At 42.4% G+C, this 14102-nt stretch overlaps 8 protein-coding genes and 1 non-coding gene across 9 annotated transcripts; 8 read left to right on the plus strand and 1 right to left on the minus strand. All coding sequences in view use genetic code 12, as the record gives it.

The window, feature by feature from the left end:
* Positions 1-31: 31 nt before the first annotated feature.
* CXQ85_005171 (DUF3112 domain-containing protein) lies at positions 32-1414 on the plus strand (the record flags this gene model as incomplete). Its single annotated transcript, XM_025488772.1, has 1 exon — positions 32-1414. The coding sequence occupies one exon, from the start codon at positions 32-34 to the stop codon at positions 1412-1414; it is 1383 nt and encodes a 460-aa protein (XP_025343539.1).
* Positions 1415-1998: 584 nt separating this feature from the next.
* On the plus strand, positions 1999-3471 carry CXQ85_005172 (DUF3112 domain-containing protein; the record flags this gene model as incomplete). Its single annotated transcript, XM_025488773.1, has 1 exon — positions 1999-3471. One exon carries the CDS (start codon positions 1999-2001, stop codon positions 3469-3471), a length of 1473 nt encoding a protein of 490 aa, XP_025343540.1.
* Positions 3472-4918: 1447 nt separating this feature from the next.
* Positions 4919-5452, plus strand: CXQ85_005173 (uncharacterized protein; the record flags this gene model as incomplete). The annotated part of the gene is made up of 1 exon (XM_025488774.1): positions 4919-5452. One exon carries the CDS (start codon positions 4919-4921, stop codon positions 5450-5452), a length of 534 nt encoding a protein of 177 aa, XP_025343541.1.
* Positions 5453-5980: 528 nt separating this feature from the next.
* Positions 5981-6053, plus strand: CXQ85_005174. The gene has a single exon. It is a non-coding gene; the product is annotated as a tRNA-Arg (tRNA).
* A 491-nt stretch (positions 6054-6544) lies between these two features.
* CXQ85_005175 (uncharacterized protein) lies at positions 6545-7423 on the plus strand (the record flags this gene model as incomplete). The annotated part of the gene is made up of 1 exon (XM_025488775.1): positions 6545-7423. One exon carries the CDS (start codon positions 6545-6547, stop codon positions 7421-7423), a length of 879 nt encoding a protein of 292 aa, XP_025343542.1.
* Positions 7424-7777: 354 nt separating this feature from the next.
* Positions 7778-8827, plus strand: CXQ85_005176 (guanine nucleotide exchange factor; the record flags this gene model as incomplete). The annotated part of the gene is made up of 1 exon (XM_025488776.1): positions 7778-8827. The coding sequence occupies one exon, from the start codon at positions 7778-7780 to the stop codon at positions 8825-8827; it is 1050 nt and encodes a 349-aa protein (XP_025343543.1).
* A 128-nt stretch (positions 8828-8955) lies between these two features.
* Positions 8956-10296, plus strand: CXQ85_005177 (SERF-like protein -A; the record flags this gene model as incomplete). Its single annotated transcript, XM_025488777.1, has 2 exons — positions 8956-9134; positions 9582-10296. The coding sequence occupies 2 exons, from the start codon at positions 8956-8958 to the stop codon at positions 10294-10296; spliced, it is 894 nt and encodes a 297-aa protein (XP_025343544.1).
* Positions 10297-10617: 321 nt separating this feature from the next.
* On the plus strand, positions 10618-11679 carry TIF34 (translation initiation factor eIF3 subunit i; the record flags this gene model as incomplete). Its single annotated transcript, XM_025488778.1, has 1 exon — positions 10618-11679. The coding sequence occupies one exon, from the start codon at positions 10618-10620 to the stop codon at positions 11677-11679; it is 1062 nt and encodes a 353-aa protein (XP_025343545.1).
* A 165-nt stretch (positions 11680-11844) lies between these two features.
* YOX1 (Yox1p) lies at positions 11845-13101 on the minus strand (the record flags this gene model as incomplete). The annotated part of the gene is made up of 1 exon (XM_025488779.1): positions 11845-13101. The coding sequence occupies one exon, from the start codon at positions 13099-13101 to the stop codon at positions 11845-11847; it is 1257 nt and encodes a 418-aa protein (XP_025343546.1).
* Between the last annotated feature and the right edge of the window lie 1001 nt (positions 13102-14102).

Raw genomic sequence — 14102 nt, forward strand, 5'->3', positions numbered from 1 at the left:
CCCCCCCCGCAAATCACTATACCCATTTACAATGGTTGTTCAGTCCACGACAAACTACAATTACACGGCAGCCACCAAAGGGCTCATGCAATTTTTGCGGTACAACAATAACTACCCAGCTGAAGGAACTGGTATCCAACAATTGGCTAGTCAAGGCCACAATCTCCTTGGTAGTGAGCTTCCTCTAGAGTTCCTTCGCTACCAAGTTGGGTATCAGATCAACTTAATAGGTAGCTACCCCACTGACGAGGATGTTGTACCAAGCGCTATTTTTGTTGCAGCATTTGCCATATTATTGGTGTTGCACTTGATCATTTTCGTGATCAATTGTTCTAGACATCATTATTTCTGGGTCTCGCTTGGTTGGGTATTCTACTGTATCCTCCGGTGCCTTGGTTTTGGATTGAGAATTCCATTTGGGCAGGATGTCACTCGTGTCCCCACAGGAATCGCTAGTGAAGTGCTTTTAATTCTTCCTTCTATCGTGTTGGTCTCGTTCAACTTGATTTTAGCGCAACGTATTTTCACCTGGCGACACCCCGTTGGTGGCTCCAGAAAGTTGTTCTGGGGTTTCATGATAACGTTGTATGTGTTTGTCATTGGGATCATAGGAATGACTATTGCTTGTGCTGCCATTCCTTATGTGCACTTTCTTTCAGAAGGGGTATATGCCTCCTACTTGAAGGTGGTGCAAGCCTCAGCAGTCTTGATTTTAGCGTACTCTTTAACATCGATTTCTTTGATTGGGCTTGCCTATTTTTTCAAACCAACTAGGAAAGATGAAAACTTATACACTTATCAACCCTGGTGGATTGAATCATTTAGCCCATTCTATTTCGTCAAAAAGGGTGCAGTGTATGAGGCGGAGGAGACGTTTATGAAACGTAACCACAATCATAGGCATGCTATTCGTGTCATAGCTGCCACTCATCACCACTACAATATGGTGGAAGGCCTTACGAACCAAAGAGGTGATTTGACACATAATTACTCGTTGGGACTAATTGCCATCACCACCCTTTTCATTTTTGTTAGTGCGTTATGCCGCCTCATTGTGTGCTTTCAAAACCGGTACACGCGTGATCAGAGTCCACTTTGCGATCCCGTGGCAATGTATATTTTGTGGGGTGCCATGGAGGTTATAATCAACATCCTTTATATCATAGGAAGAGTTGATTTGCGTTTCTACCGTCCAGACATCTTGCCTGCCAAGGTTCGCGCTATTATTACTGCGCAACAGTCTATCGAGCAGAGTGATGCTAGTAGCGAGTTTGAGCAGTACTCCTCGGAAGACGAGGTTTCCGATAGCGAATCTAGTGAAGGCTTCGATTTGACCCCCGGGACAAAGAAGGAGGGCTTCGTGAAGGATGCCAAGGCCCTTGAGTCAGACGACGACGAGGATTTCCACTTTTAGTACCCCAGGAAGAAGTTGAAAGAAAAGAGGCGATTGACCACACGTGTGAATTCGTCTCATTAATACTTTAGTTATTTACTTTTTATGTATAATAAGGCTGGCTCGGTAGGTTAGCCAGTTAATGGTTGCATAGTTATACAATCTTCAATTCATTGCACATAGACATGGGTTTACGCTCATGCACCTGCGCCTTTGCCTATCTTTACCACATCAGGCAATAATATTTGTGCGTGAGCTTCTCTCAATGTACCCCATATCATGAAACAAAGATCTGTACTAGTTAGCCTTGAAACATTTTCCCCGAATGCCAAAATTGGGCAATGTTGTCGACAAACTGCATCTTCATAACTAAATCAATGTGAGGGGACGTAGGATGAGGAGACCATGGCCCCCGTATATATTGCCAGGCGACTGTCACTTTTTATCGGGTTAAGTTGATAATTAGACCTGGCTTTGGTAAGTTTCACTACTCTGGCACTGTTTGAACTTGCTTGCTTGTTTTTATTTCACATAAGTGATACTTCACTTGTGGAAACTCCGTCAGAATAAGGCTATTGTTTAAATCATCATCTTTCACAAGCGCCATGGAACACGATGATTCGGCCACAGGTGGCCTCATGAAATTTTTATTGGCAACTGCTAACGGTGGAGCTCCGGGAACGGGAATCAAACAAATTATTGATATTGGTACGAATCTTTTGGGTGACGAGTTACCTGACGAGCTTGTTAAATACAACGTTGATACTCAGAATGTTTTGATGGGCGGATACCCAACAGAATGGGACGTGGCACCTTCGATAGCTTTCTCAGTCATATTCTTTGTATTTTTGATTCTCCATACATCAATTTTCCTTATCAATTTTTTTCGGGGTCACTATTTTTGGGTTTCAATAGGATTTATTGTCTATTGTTTGATGAAGATTCCGGCATTTGCCATGAGAGCGTACTGGGCAAAAAATATCACAGAAATCAATATTGGATTAACCGCATCAGTGCTTCAGATTGTTCCAGCATATTTGATTGTTTCACTCAACTTGATATTAACCCAGCGCTTGTTTACATGGCGTCACCCTGTTGGTGGTTCTAGATGGCTTTTTTGGAGTATCATGTTGGGTATGTATGCAATGGTATTCGTCTTTATCGCTGTCATTATCACAGCATCGTTGGTTCCATACCTTTACTTCATCAGTTACAGAACTTATGAGCAATGGGCGCAAGTTAACCAAGCAGCTGGAGTGATCGTTGTCCTCTATGTGATGACTTCGGTTTCTTTACTTGCCTTATCCTATTTATTCCCTCCCACAAAGAAAGATGAAAACCTCTACACATACCAGCCTTGGTGGATTAAATCTTTCAGTCCGTTTTACTTCGTTGAAAAAGGAGCTGCGCAAAGAGCCGAATTGACATTTATGAGACGTAATCATAATCATCGGCATGCTATCCGAGTTATCGCAGCTACACATCATCATTTCAACATGGTTGAAGGAATGACAAATGAAAGAGGCAGTTTGACTCATAATGTATCCATGTTTATCATCACTGCAACAACTGCATTGATTTTAGTTGGTGCGATCTTGAGGTGCATTGTCTTATTCCAATTCAAATGGAAGAGATATGAGGATACGATAGCCGAGCCCCTCTTGGGTTTCATCACTTGGGGGTTGTTTGAATCATTTGTGAATATAATCTACATTGTTGGTAGAGTGGACTTGAGACTTTACAGGCCTGACATTTTGCCTCCTCAGGTCCGGGCGATTATTACCGCCGAACAAAGTTTCTACCCATCCGAGTCTGAGGAGGACGACGAGGATGACATCTATACCAGGTCAAGTCACGAGTCAGATATATCAGCGGTATCAAAGGGCTATTCCTCAGATCTGCCGCTATCATACGATAAAGTGGAGCCGCCGTACCCAACTGACGATGTTGAAGATGATAGAAAGACAACAGATAGCCTGTCGTTCCAATTTCCCCTGGAGCGACCAGAAAAAGACAAAAAACGTGACTTGAAGCACGTTGAACAAGCTGAGGATGATGAGTCCATGTTTCACTTCTAAAATGAATAAATTTATAATATATCCCTATTCTGTCGCTTACCTTTTTGGGACTAATGATTCACATGAAAGCCAAACGCTTTCCTTATTAGGCATAGTAGCATCTTGTCTATGCAGGGCGTGACATTTCGTCAAAACCTTGTTCTGAACTTTTTCTTTCTTCCTAACGGTTTTAAGCAGGTACCAAGCGCGGATTCTGATATCAATACCACACATATGGATACGAGCCCCTACCATATTAACAGAATCGATCAAGTTTGCTTTAAAGAGTTTAACGGTTCCTGTTGATAGTGTAAGCCCATCTTTTATTCTAGCATTGTGCCTAGCATCATTTATACAAAGAGCATTGTTTCCAGCTTCGCATTTCTTGTAGATACCTTATATCCGTCTTGCGTTTGCCTCCAAACTAATTTCCGAAGTAATGCTTTATATATAAATTATTGGGAGTTGCCAGTCCTTCTGCTTCTTGTGGTTATTCTTTAGAACACTATCTCGTCTGTGATAAAAGGTTGAGCTATACGTCAGTATGTCTTCACGAGGAATTGCGACAGATCCTTCAGACTTCTCGAAGATGACTATGGTGGAGGGTGTCTTCACCACATTTCGGTACTTCCTAGACCATCCGGCTAGTGGAACCGGTATCATGTACCTTATTACGTACACAAGAAACATTATAGGACAGGAGATATCTCCTCAGCTATTGAATTTTGCAATCGCAGCTCAGAACAACTTGTTTGGCGGATATCCTAAAGAGCGAGATATAGTTCCCAGTGCCATAATGGTTGGCTTCTTTTCTATTCTTGCTGTTGCTCATGTCACAATTTTTACAATTAATTTCACCAGGGGCCATTATTTCTGGATATCGCTAGTATGGTGTTTTAATTGCATTTTACGTCTCCTTGGTTTTGCTCTCAGAATAGTGTGGGTAAAGGACGTTCCCGCTGTACCATCAGCTTTAACAAGCGAGCTTTTCCTAATTCTTCCGTCGATAATCATTGTCACCTTCAACTTAATTCTAGCCCAAAGAATATTCACGTGGAGACATCCAGTAGGTGGTTCAAGAAAACTTTTCTGGGGTTACATGCTTACTCTTTATGGGGTGGTCCTAATTGTTATCGCAATTACTATACCTGCAGCATTCGTTCAGTTTATACATTTCTTAGGAAAACCCGCATACGAGCTGTGGAAACAAATCAATATGGTGTCATCGATCTTGATTATTTTATACTCACTTACTTCGATCGCCTTACTTGGGCTTGCATATTTCTTTCAACCCACTAGAAAAGACGAGAGATTGTATACATATCAGCCATGGTGGATTGAGTCCTTTAGTCCTTTTTACTTCGTTCGAAAGAATGCTGCTCAGGAAGCGGAGGAAACTTTCATGAAAAGAAATTCCAATCATAGGCATGCTATACGTGTTATTGCAGCCACCCATCATCATTATAACATGGTTGAGGGTTTAACCAACCAAAGAGGAGAGCTTAAGCACAATGTGTCTTTGGTAATTGTTTCAATTTCTACCATTTTGATTTTCATTGGTGCAGTTTTGAGAAGCATAACTGTCTTTCAGAACAATACCAACTACAACAGTAGCTGGGTTTGCGACTATCGGTTGTTGGTTGTCGTGTATGGTGGATTCGAAACGCTCATAAATCTTTTATACCTCATTGGCAGAGTGGATCTTAGATTCTACCGCCCAGATAGACTTCCTGCAAAGGTGAGAGCAATCATAACTGCGGAACAGAGCTTCTTCAATACTCCCAACATTTCAGACTCTGAAGAAGAGGACGAATTATCAGATGATTCTGGTGATCTTTCAAATAGTAGTTTGGAATCCGAAAGAAAATCATATGATATCAATGAGACTGCAGTTCCTTCAGACTCAGAGAAACACCGTTCTACGAAGCTGGATACCATGGAGGAAGGGTTTGAGTTTTTTAAGTCGGACACATCAAGTACAGCATCCGAATTCCACTTTTGAAAATAGCCTAATACATTACTATAAAACACACAACCTCTTAATCATCGGATTGCAAGGATTTCCTCATTACCGCTCGGCACGAAACAGCCCCGTCTGAACTTTAGCTTGAGTATCTCTATAATTTGTTTCTTGCACTTTAGAATGCTCTTACGTTACTTGTTTCCCATGAGCAGAATCTTCAATACTAAACAAACAGTAAACCCACTAACGATATACCCACAAGGCGCTGAGTGATCTGACTGCAGAACGCGACCATCGTACGAGAGGAACACTCCTCTATCGGACAGTCTGAGCAGCTTATGGTGTTGGTGTGAACTCTGATGATTGTTTCATTGGCACCACCACGGCCATGAAACGATTTAGTTCTCGATTTGTAGGATACTGGAGCAATATATCTCCTCTCTGCGGTTGGATATGTACCTGCGTTAAATATCGATTTATGCAAGATAAAAGTACTGCATATGCAGTATTCTGCATACAAAAAGCCTATTTTATTCTTAGTAGAAAGTTTTGTTTTTTCAACGAAAGGCCTGCGTGGCGTAATGGTTAGCGCATTTGACTTCTAATCAAAAGATTCCGGGTTCGAGTCCCGGCGTGGGTTTTCTTGTTTTTATTCTTTTTCTATTTATTCTTCATTTTATTAAATTTATTTTGATTCATTCACTTTCTAACTTTATCTCTGTTTATGAATGTACCAAATTGCAATGAAAGGAACAGAAAAATTCAGTATCACAGAGTCGAAGCTTAAATTTATTCGGCCCGTCAACGGACAGTCATTGGTCACAGAAATGCCGTTCAGTATATGCCTTTGTGCCAGAGGACCTTCTGTTTTACCCCACAATGGCAGTCTCAATACAAAATGTCAACATATTTAGGCAACGTATCGTCAAGGACAGGTCCCGTATTAAATACTGTTTCGGTAAGTTGTCGCATAGGTCATGACAGAGTTGCCCTGAGGTAAGTCCAAACAAAGCGAGGCCATCCACTGTGCAAGGAAACTAAACCAACAACTAGATAAAGCACTTCCACTGGAAATATCCTGCTATATTCAGAATCGATACTATGCTTTTTCTTCAGTTTACAGCACTTTTTATGGCCGTTTTAGCAGCTAACATGAAGGGGATCCAAAATGGTGGAAGCGTTGAAAGTATCCCTATGTCTAACAAGAATTGCTCGACGAAATCATTCTTGAATATTGAGCCTGTCCGGTCCTCAGCCGAGAAGCTCGATAATTCTGTCTTTGCAGCAGCGGTTGAGAGCGACATCTATCAAAGTACTTCTCAAGTTCGACAATGGCGAGTGGCTGACTGTGATAACTTCAGCCGCCAACAAATGTCTATGGTACTAAAATATTATCCTTTTGTTCAAGTTGTCTGTGAAGAACAAGGGCTGCTTTTGTATCCTTCTGTTCTCGACCAAACACCCACAGGTCCTCAAGCCAAAGGTGGCGGTCTGTTGTTCCAGTCTTGGACGACCACATACCACTTCAAGGAGTTTAAGATAGAGATTGAAGGTCGAGAGACGAGCTTGACGTTACCTTTGGCACACTGTATCACTTTTAGTGACGAAGCAGGACCCGCCACTACCGAAGTGCGTCTCACAATCTCAGCATTCTTTAAAGGTGGTGCCGGCCTTTCTGGGGGTGTACCCATTCCTTTCTTCGGTATAGAATCCGGATTTGGTACTTCTGTCGGTACAACAGGTTCAGTTTACATCAATCATGCTTGCAACAGGAAGACAGCCTCGGTAAGACCTTTCATCTCTTTGAAGAAGTACGAACTGACCATAAGGACGCGGGAGTGGAAAGTGAAGCCTAATAGGAGGCAGTTCATAGTAAGGCAAGATTGGGAAGAAAACGAACTTACTGTCTTAAGTCGAAGAGCACCGGTATTGTCTTGCGTTAGCGAGCTTTACGTTCCTGATGTATGCGGGTGGCCGTCTGCTCCGTTGGAGATTTCGGCCATTCAATAACTAGCTTCGGACAAATAAACACGCACATACTGCCACTCACAGTCACAAATGCCCAAAAGGGTGTAATCATTTATTCCATTTCATTTATTTTCAACATTCAATACAAGCGTTAAATGTAGAGAGTAGTTCTTTGTATTTGGTGCTCGGTATGGGTGTGAAATGCTTCCTTGCTCAAAACTATCAATCGATTGAAATTAACTCCTGTAGTCTATTTTCGACATTTTATGGTCCGTGAACTCGTAAGCACGATGGGGGAAGTATTAAGAAAGTATGCGCGCATGCTGAATTTTGATTGAGAAAAAGTGACCAACTACTGAATTTTCACTGCAGCAAGACCCGTCAGACCAAGGGATCATGGACTTTGAATTGGAACCGACTTTGGAGTCGATCGTACATCAAGATACTTTAAAATGGGTATTTGTCGGTGGTAAAGGTGGTGTAGGTAAAACTACCACTTCGTCATCTATCGCTGTCCAGTTGGCCTTGGCTTACCCCAGTGAACAATTCCTACTTATCTCAACTGATCCAGCTCACAACTTGTCTGATGCTTTCTGTCAAAAATTTGGCAAGGATGCCAGGAAAGTTGAAGGATTGTCAAATCTTTCATGTATGGAGATTGATCCGGAGGCGGCCATGAGCGATTTACAAAATCAGGCTCAACAGTACAATAATGACCCTAACGATCCTTTGAAAAGTATGATGAAGGATATGACAGGATCTATTCCGGGCATAGATGAAGCATTATCCTTTATGGAGGTTCTAAAGCATATTAAAAATCAAAAGGTTGCCACCGACAAAGACGATGGTGACATGATCTCTTATAAGACTATCATCTTCGATACAGCACCTACAGGCCATACATTGAGATTTTTGCAGCTTCCTGCTACACTCGAAAAGTTGTTGTCGAAGTTCAAGGACTTATCTGGCAAATTGGGCCCCATGTTAAATATGCTAGGCGGGGGCGCTGGCCAACAACAGGATATTTTCGAGAAATTGAATGAAGTACAAAAGAATGTCAGTGAAGTTAACGAGCAATTCACCAATCCTGATTTGACAACATTTGTGTGTGTCTGTATCTCGGAATTTTTGTCGCTTTATGAGACCGAGCGTATGATTCAGGAGTTGATGAGCTACAACATGGATGTTAATTCTATAGTTGTGAACCAATTACTCTTTGCCGAGGAAGATGACTGCAGGAGGTGCCAATCACGTTGGAAAATGCAGAAGAAGTACTTAGATCAAATGGGCGAATTGTATGAGGATTATCACTTGGTGAAAATGCCTTTGCTCGGTACAGAAATTAGAGGCGTTGAGAACTTGAAGAAGTTTTCCAAGTTCTTGTTGAAGCCATATGATCCAAAAGTGGATAATGGTCTCGTCTTTGAGCTAGAAGAAACCAAATAGGAAAGAAACACGCTAGGTTATTGTCTTTAGAAATTGTCTTGTACGTAAGAAAAGTCACGTGCATTCCGTAGTTTTTCAAACGCAGCACGAAGCCGGCTAAGAGCTGTCCTCTTCTCATTAGTCCAGCCATGGCTAGAGGCAACCAGCGTGATTTGGCTAGAGCCAAGAACCTCAAGAAGCAGCAAGAGCATTCAAAGAGTCAAAAGAAAGAAGGTGACCCTAAAAAGAGAATGGAGAGCGACGCCGAAAAGATGAGAAAAAAACAAGCCGAAGGTATGTGCCCTGACTATGTGGTTCTTGACAATCTGTACTAACTATTAAGCCGACGCTAGAAAAGCTGCTGAGTTGGAGAAGGGAAAAAAGTAGAGCTTCAAAACAAGTAGAGCTGCCCTATCAATGAAGAACCCCGGCAATTAAGACACTAACGGTATCCGCAAACGCTTTGTAGTAATAAAGTTACGATTCGTAGATCTGTGTAATTAAACAATGGTTCCGCTCCTCCTAAACGGTCATTCTTTTTTTCTTTTTTTCCTCACTTTACTTTATTGAGCGTGTTTTTGCACTTGAAATGGCCTGATCAGGGGTCTATATAAGGCTCAATAGGTATCCGCACTCGGTCGCCTTCTACACCACTCGATTGAATAGTTGCAACAAGCGAGATGTTGATCAAAGAATCTTATCATGATGTCAAGACTCTGGATGGAACCACAATGCGTATTTTTGTGTTCCATCCAGTAATTCCCAATTTTCCCAGAGCTAAATTTCCAGGTGTCATTGTCTACTCTGAAATTTACCAGGTCACTGGTCCCGTAGCTAGATTCGCTAAGGACATTGCAGGTCAAGGCTTCATAGCTATCGCTCCATCCATCTACCACAATTTCGAATCCCATGAGGCGTTGGCTTATGACAATGAAGGCACTGATAAGGGCAATCTGTATAAGATCGAGAAAGAGCTTTCTCTGTACGATGAGGACAACAGGTTGGCCATTGAGTACTTAGAACTGCTTCCTACCTTCAATGGTAAAATCGGTGCTACAGGAATGTGCTTGGGAGGCCATTTGGCTTTCAGGGCCGCCTTGGACCCAAGAGTGAGTGCATCTTTCTGCTTCTTCGCCACGGACATTCACATCCATGCCTTGGGTAAAGGTAAGAATGATGACTCCTTGAAGAGATCGAAGGAGATCAAGGGCGAGTTGGTGATGGTTTTTGGAGACAAGGACAATCATGTACCTTTAGAAGGCAGAGACTTGATTAGGCTGACCTTGCGTAGAAACCCTACCCAACTTACCTTTATTGAGATCAATGAAGCTCAGCATGCTTTTGTTAGGGACGAGAATTCCAAAGACCGTTACGATGCCGCCGTAACAGGGTTGTGCTTCCAATGGTTACTCGAGTTATTCAATAGAAGGTTGAAATTGGACTACGGAGAGCACGATGGCAAGGATGTTGTGATCGAGGATGTCTGCTAAACGTGCGTTCTAGCCACTGACTTATATATGGTATATGAAAGGAAAAAAAAAAGTCTGGGTTGCGTAGGCATTCTTCAAATTATTGAAAGCAGCGACTGGAGAAGCCATTCTTTCGATTGAGGTCACGAGTCACGGCCCCTGACAAACATTCTTCTACTTTATTATATCTTCTTTCAACATGGTGGTGCAACGAGGTAGATAGATTGTGTGCGATGTCGATACATTTTTGCTTCAGTTAATATGAGTTATGCACTACCGCGTACTGAAAAAGTTTTTTGATCACAGTTAACTAATCATCTTAATTAATTGAATAATCCAGCAATGAGACCTATAAAGTTGATGGGACATGAGCGTTCATTGACTCAGGTCAAGTTCAATAGAGAAGGTGATCTTCTCTTTTCTGTTGCAAAGGACTCGTCGGCCTCCATTTGGTATCTGTCCAATGGTGAAAGACTAGGAACTTTGGAAGGCCATCAAGGTACGATATGGTCCATCGATGTCGACTCCAAGACATTCTTGTGTGCTACTGGAAGTGCTGATCTTACCATCAGATTATGGAAGGCCGAGACAGGTGAGTGTGTTTACAAGTGGGAGACTTCGTCCCCTGTAAGAAGAGTGGCTTTCTCTCCTGACAACTCGAAGCTCTTAGCAGTTACAGACAAAGTCATGGGCAGTAAGGGTGCTATCTCTGTTTACGATGTAAATTATGATGACATTCTGAACCAACCTACTGAGCCAAGTCTTGTTATCAACACCAGAGAAGATGCGACCAAGGTCACCGTTGCTGGTTGGTCAGCAGAGGGCCAATATATCATCGCTGGGCATGAGGATGGATTCGTCAGCAAGTATGACGGGAAGACGGGAGAGTTTCTCCAAACTGTCAAGGTACATGGTGTACATAACGAGGAAAAGATCGTTTCCATTACCGACATCCAGTTTGCTCCAGAAGACAGACTGTACTTCATCACTGCATCGAAAGACAAGAACGCCGCCTTGGTAGACGTTGACAGTTTTGAACTCATGAAAGTTTACAAGGCTGACGCTCCTATGAACACTGCTGCTATTACACCCAAGAAGAATTTCGTTATTTTGGGCGGTGGTCAGGAAGCCAGAAATGTGACCACTACCGCAGAGAGTCAAGGTAAGTTCGAGGCCAGATTCTACCACAAAATATTCACAGAAGAAATTGGTAGAGTAAAGGGTCACTTCGGTCCCTTGAACACTGTCGCTGTTCATCCTGATGGTGTTGGCTATGTCTCGGGAGGAGAGGATGGTTTTATCAGAGTTCACTACTACGATAAGCTGTACTTTGATTTCGAATTTGACGCTGAGAGAACCGAACGTGTCATGGCCCAGTCTCAGGCAAAGGCCCAGGAAGCATAAACCTTTCCTCATTGTTAACGGCATATCATCATCTGTATAGTATACTTTATAGTTCTCATTATAATGTCATGGTCACTGGAACTGAAATTATCTCATCAAATTCGTTATGTAAATGGCATATCTAAGAAGATATAAGCCCTATGGTACAGAGAAGCTTGTGGTTTCTTAAAAGTTACCACTTTTCAATGAAAGTAAATTGTGCACACATTGCGACTCATGGGCGGCCTTCGCTGACGGGGCCAGTATGATGTTGGTATCCACTTGACCCAAAGGTTTACGAGTGGTCGATTTGCCTGTAGGGACATTCGTAGCTGCCAAAAATGTAGGGGTGTTAGCGCTTCCAGCAGAAGAAGGAGCCAACTTGAATGTCATGACCTGGTTAGAAGCAGCAGGGGCAGAGCGAACAAATTCAGGTTGCTTCTTGTTCGTCAAATTCAAAACCAAGTTTCCATTCTCTTTCGAAGGTTTTTCGTCTTCAGCAGCAAGCATTCTTGAAAGTAATGGAGCTTTAGCAGCCTTCTCTTTTTTTCCTGGTACCTTCTGTGCTAATGTTGGGGTGGAATATGACCTTATTGGTGACAGTTGATCCATTACCCTGTTAACAAACTCTTGCGAGTGAGACTTGGTCAAGACAGGCTTTATAGGTGTGCTTTCTACAATCGGTGTAGGAGCAGGGTCAGTCACAGGAGCAGATGCAAGAACAGAAGAGTCAGGTGTTGGTGGCAATTCAGTAATCTCTCTGTCAGCACACTTAAGACGGCGAAGAGACTGTCTCTTGTTTTGGAACCATATCTTCACGGCTTTTTCGGTCATGTTAACACGTTTCGATATATCAATGCGTCTCGATTTGTTTGGGGTGGATCCTAAGTCAAACTCCAGATTCAAAATAGCCAATTCGTGGGGCGATGTTCTTCTCCTCTTACGGCGTGCCAAAGAGGCATTGTCTATAGATGGCTCCTGCGAAGGATATGTAGCAGGAGAATGGCTGATGAATGCGAAATCTTTGGTAGGAGATATGGTTGATGATGCTTTCCTTTTAGTAGCAGGTTTGACCATAGAATCATTGATGCTGCTGTTCATAGATGTGTCTGCATCATAATCCACGGAAGTATTGGCAGCTGAAGTATTAACTGGAGTAGAGTTTGCAGCACTTGTATCCAAGGGTGTAAGGAAGGGCTGTTGTGTTTTGGTGTTGCTGTAAGTCTGGTAGGTTGGAGCGCTTGTTGAAACTGCTGTCTCAGACACTGATCTTGGAGGGAGAATGAAGCGAGGGGTTGAAGGTGTCAATGAATTGATCGAGGGCAATTTAGGCCTCTCTTGTTGAACAAGGAGCGACAGTAATGGAGGAAGCGAGAAAGAGCCTTGCTTAGTGAGAGCATCTATTGAAGGCAAGGAGGGTTTCTTTGGAGTTTCAACTTTCATGGCTAACGAGTGTGGATAAGGAACGACAGAAAAATGGTTGGAGAAAAGAAATCCTTTGGAGAAGGCAGGATGTATTTAAAGGCGACCGTGAATAAACAAGCATAAGCCAAACAACAAAATTTAAAGTCGTGTTTTATGATCTTGCCTGATCCACCATAAATTGCAGGCACCGATGCAAGTAATTTGGTTATTTGTTTACCTTTTGGAAGCGCGCCTGAGCGATTATTCAGGCGCATAACACCGTTCTGGAGTGTCGATGGGCCTGTGCGTGCGAAAATGAACCGTGTATTTTCATCAAGCGTGAACAATCCCGACCAGTCAAGAATTTGAGGACTAACGGTCCTGAGATGACAAGACGTTATTTCTAAACACTTATAAAATGTTGTTTAATTAACTTGACGGACAATATGTCTATTTCATTCGCTTGACAATAAAATGAATCCTCCGGGGCCTTAAAGTTTCGATTACTTGTCATCCTTCGCATTTCTGTTCGGCAGGAGTTTGTTTACCCCAAGCATGCCATTAACGTGCGTGGAACGCACGATATATTCTCGCGTTTATGTGAAATACATTTCCTAATTTGTTCGAGCCGCTGAGGAAGGAAGGGATCAGCTGGCAAATTGGCGTTATACGTGGGCTGTATAGCCTCGGTAAATGCAGCCATGTGCCAGTTAATGTAGTGGTGAAGGAGGGATGACGGATGGCTATAGGATGTAGTTGATCAAATCAGTTTTTTACTACCAGTATAGACTCGCTTAGAGATGACGTAGGAGAGTATCTTGTTTGTCTGAGCCCATTAGCGCAATGATGGTTCACAAAATATGAATTTGTAAAGAAGCATTTCGCATTTTGCAACCATTTTGACGTTCATAATGGAAATATAATGAACACTGCGCAAAGTTCAGAACATAAAACTTTCTCTAGTCAAAAAATAAAGAGCCAACAAAAATAGAAAAAAATAAGATAAAGCTGAACTGTATGTTTGACAGAAAACTTAAGTG

The sequence above is a fragment of the Candidozyma haemuli genome, assembly GCF_002926055.2.
Source record: "Candidozyma haemuli strain B11899 chromosome Unknown I_2014730914, whole genome shotgun sequence".
Lineage (NCBI taxonomy): Eukaryota > Fungi > Ascomycota > Pichiomycetes > Serinales > Metschnikowiaceae > Candidozyma > Candidozyma haemuli.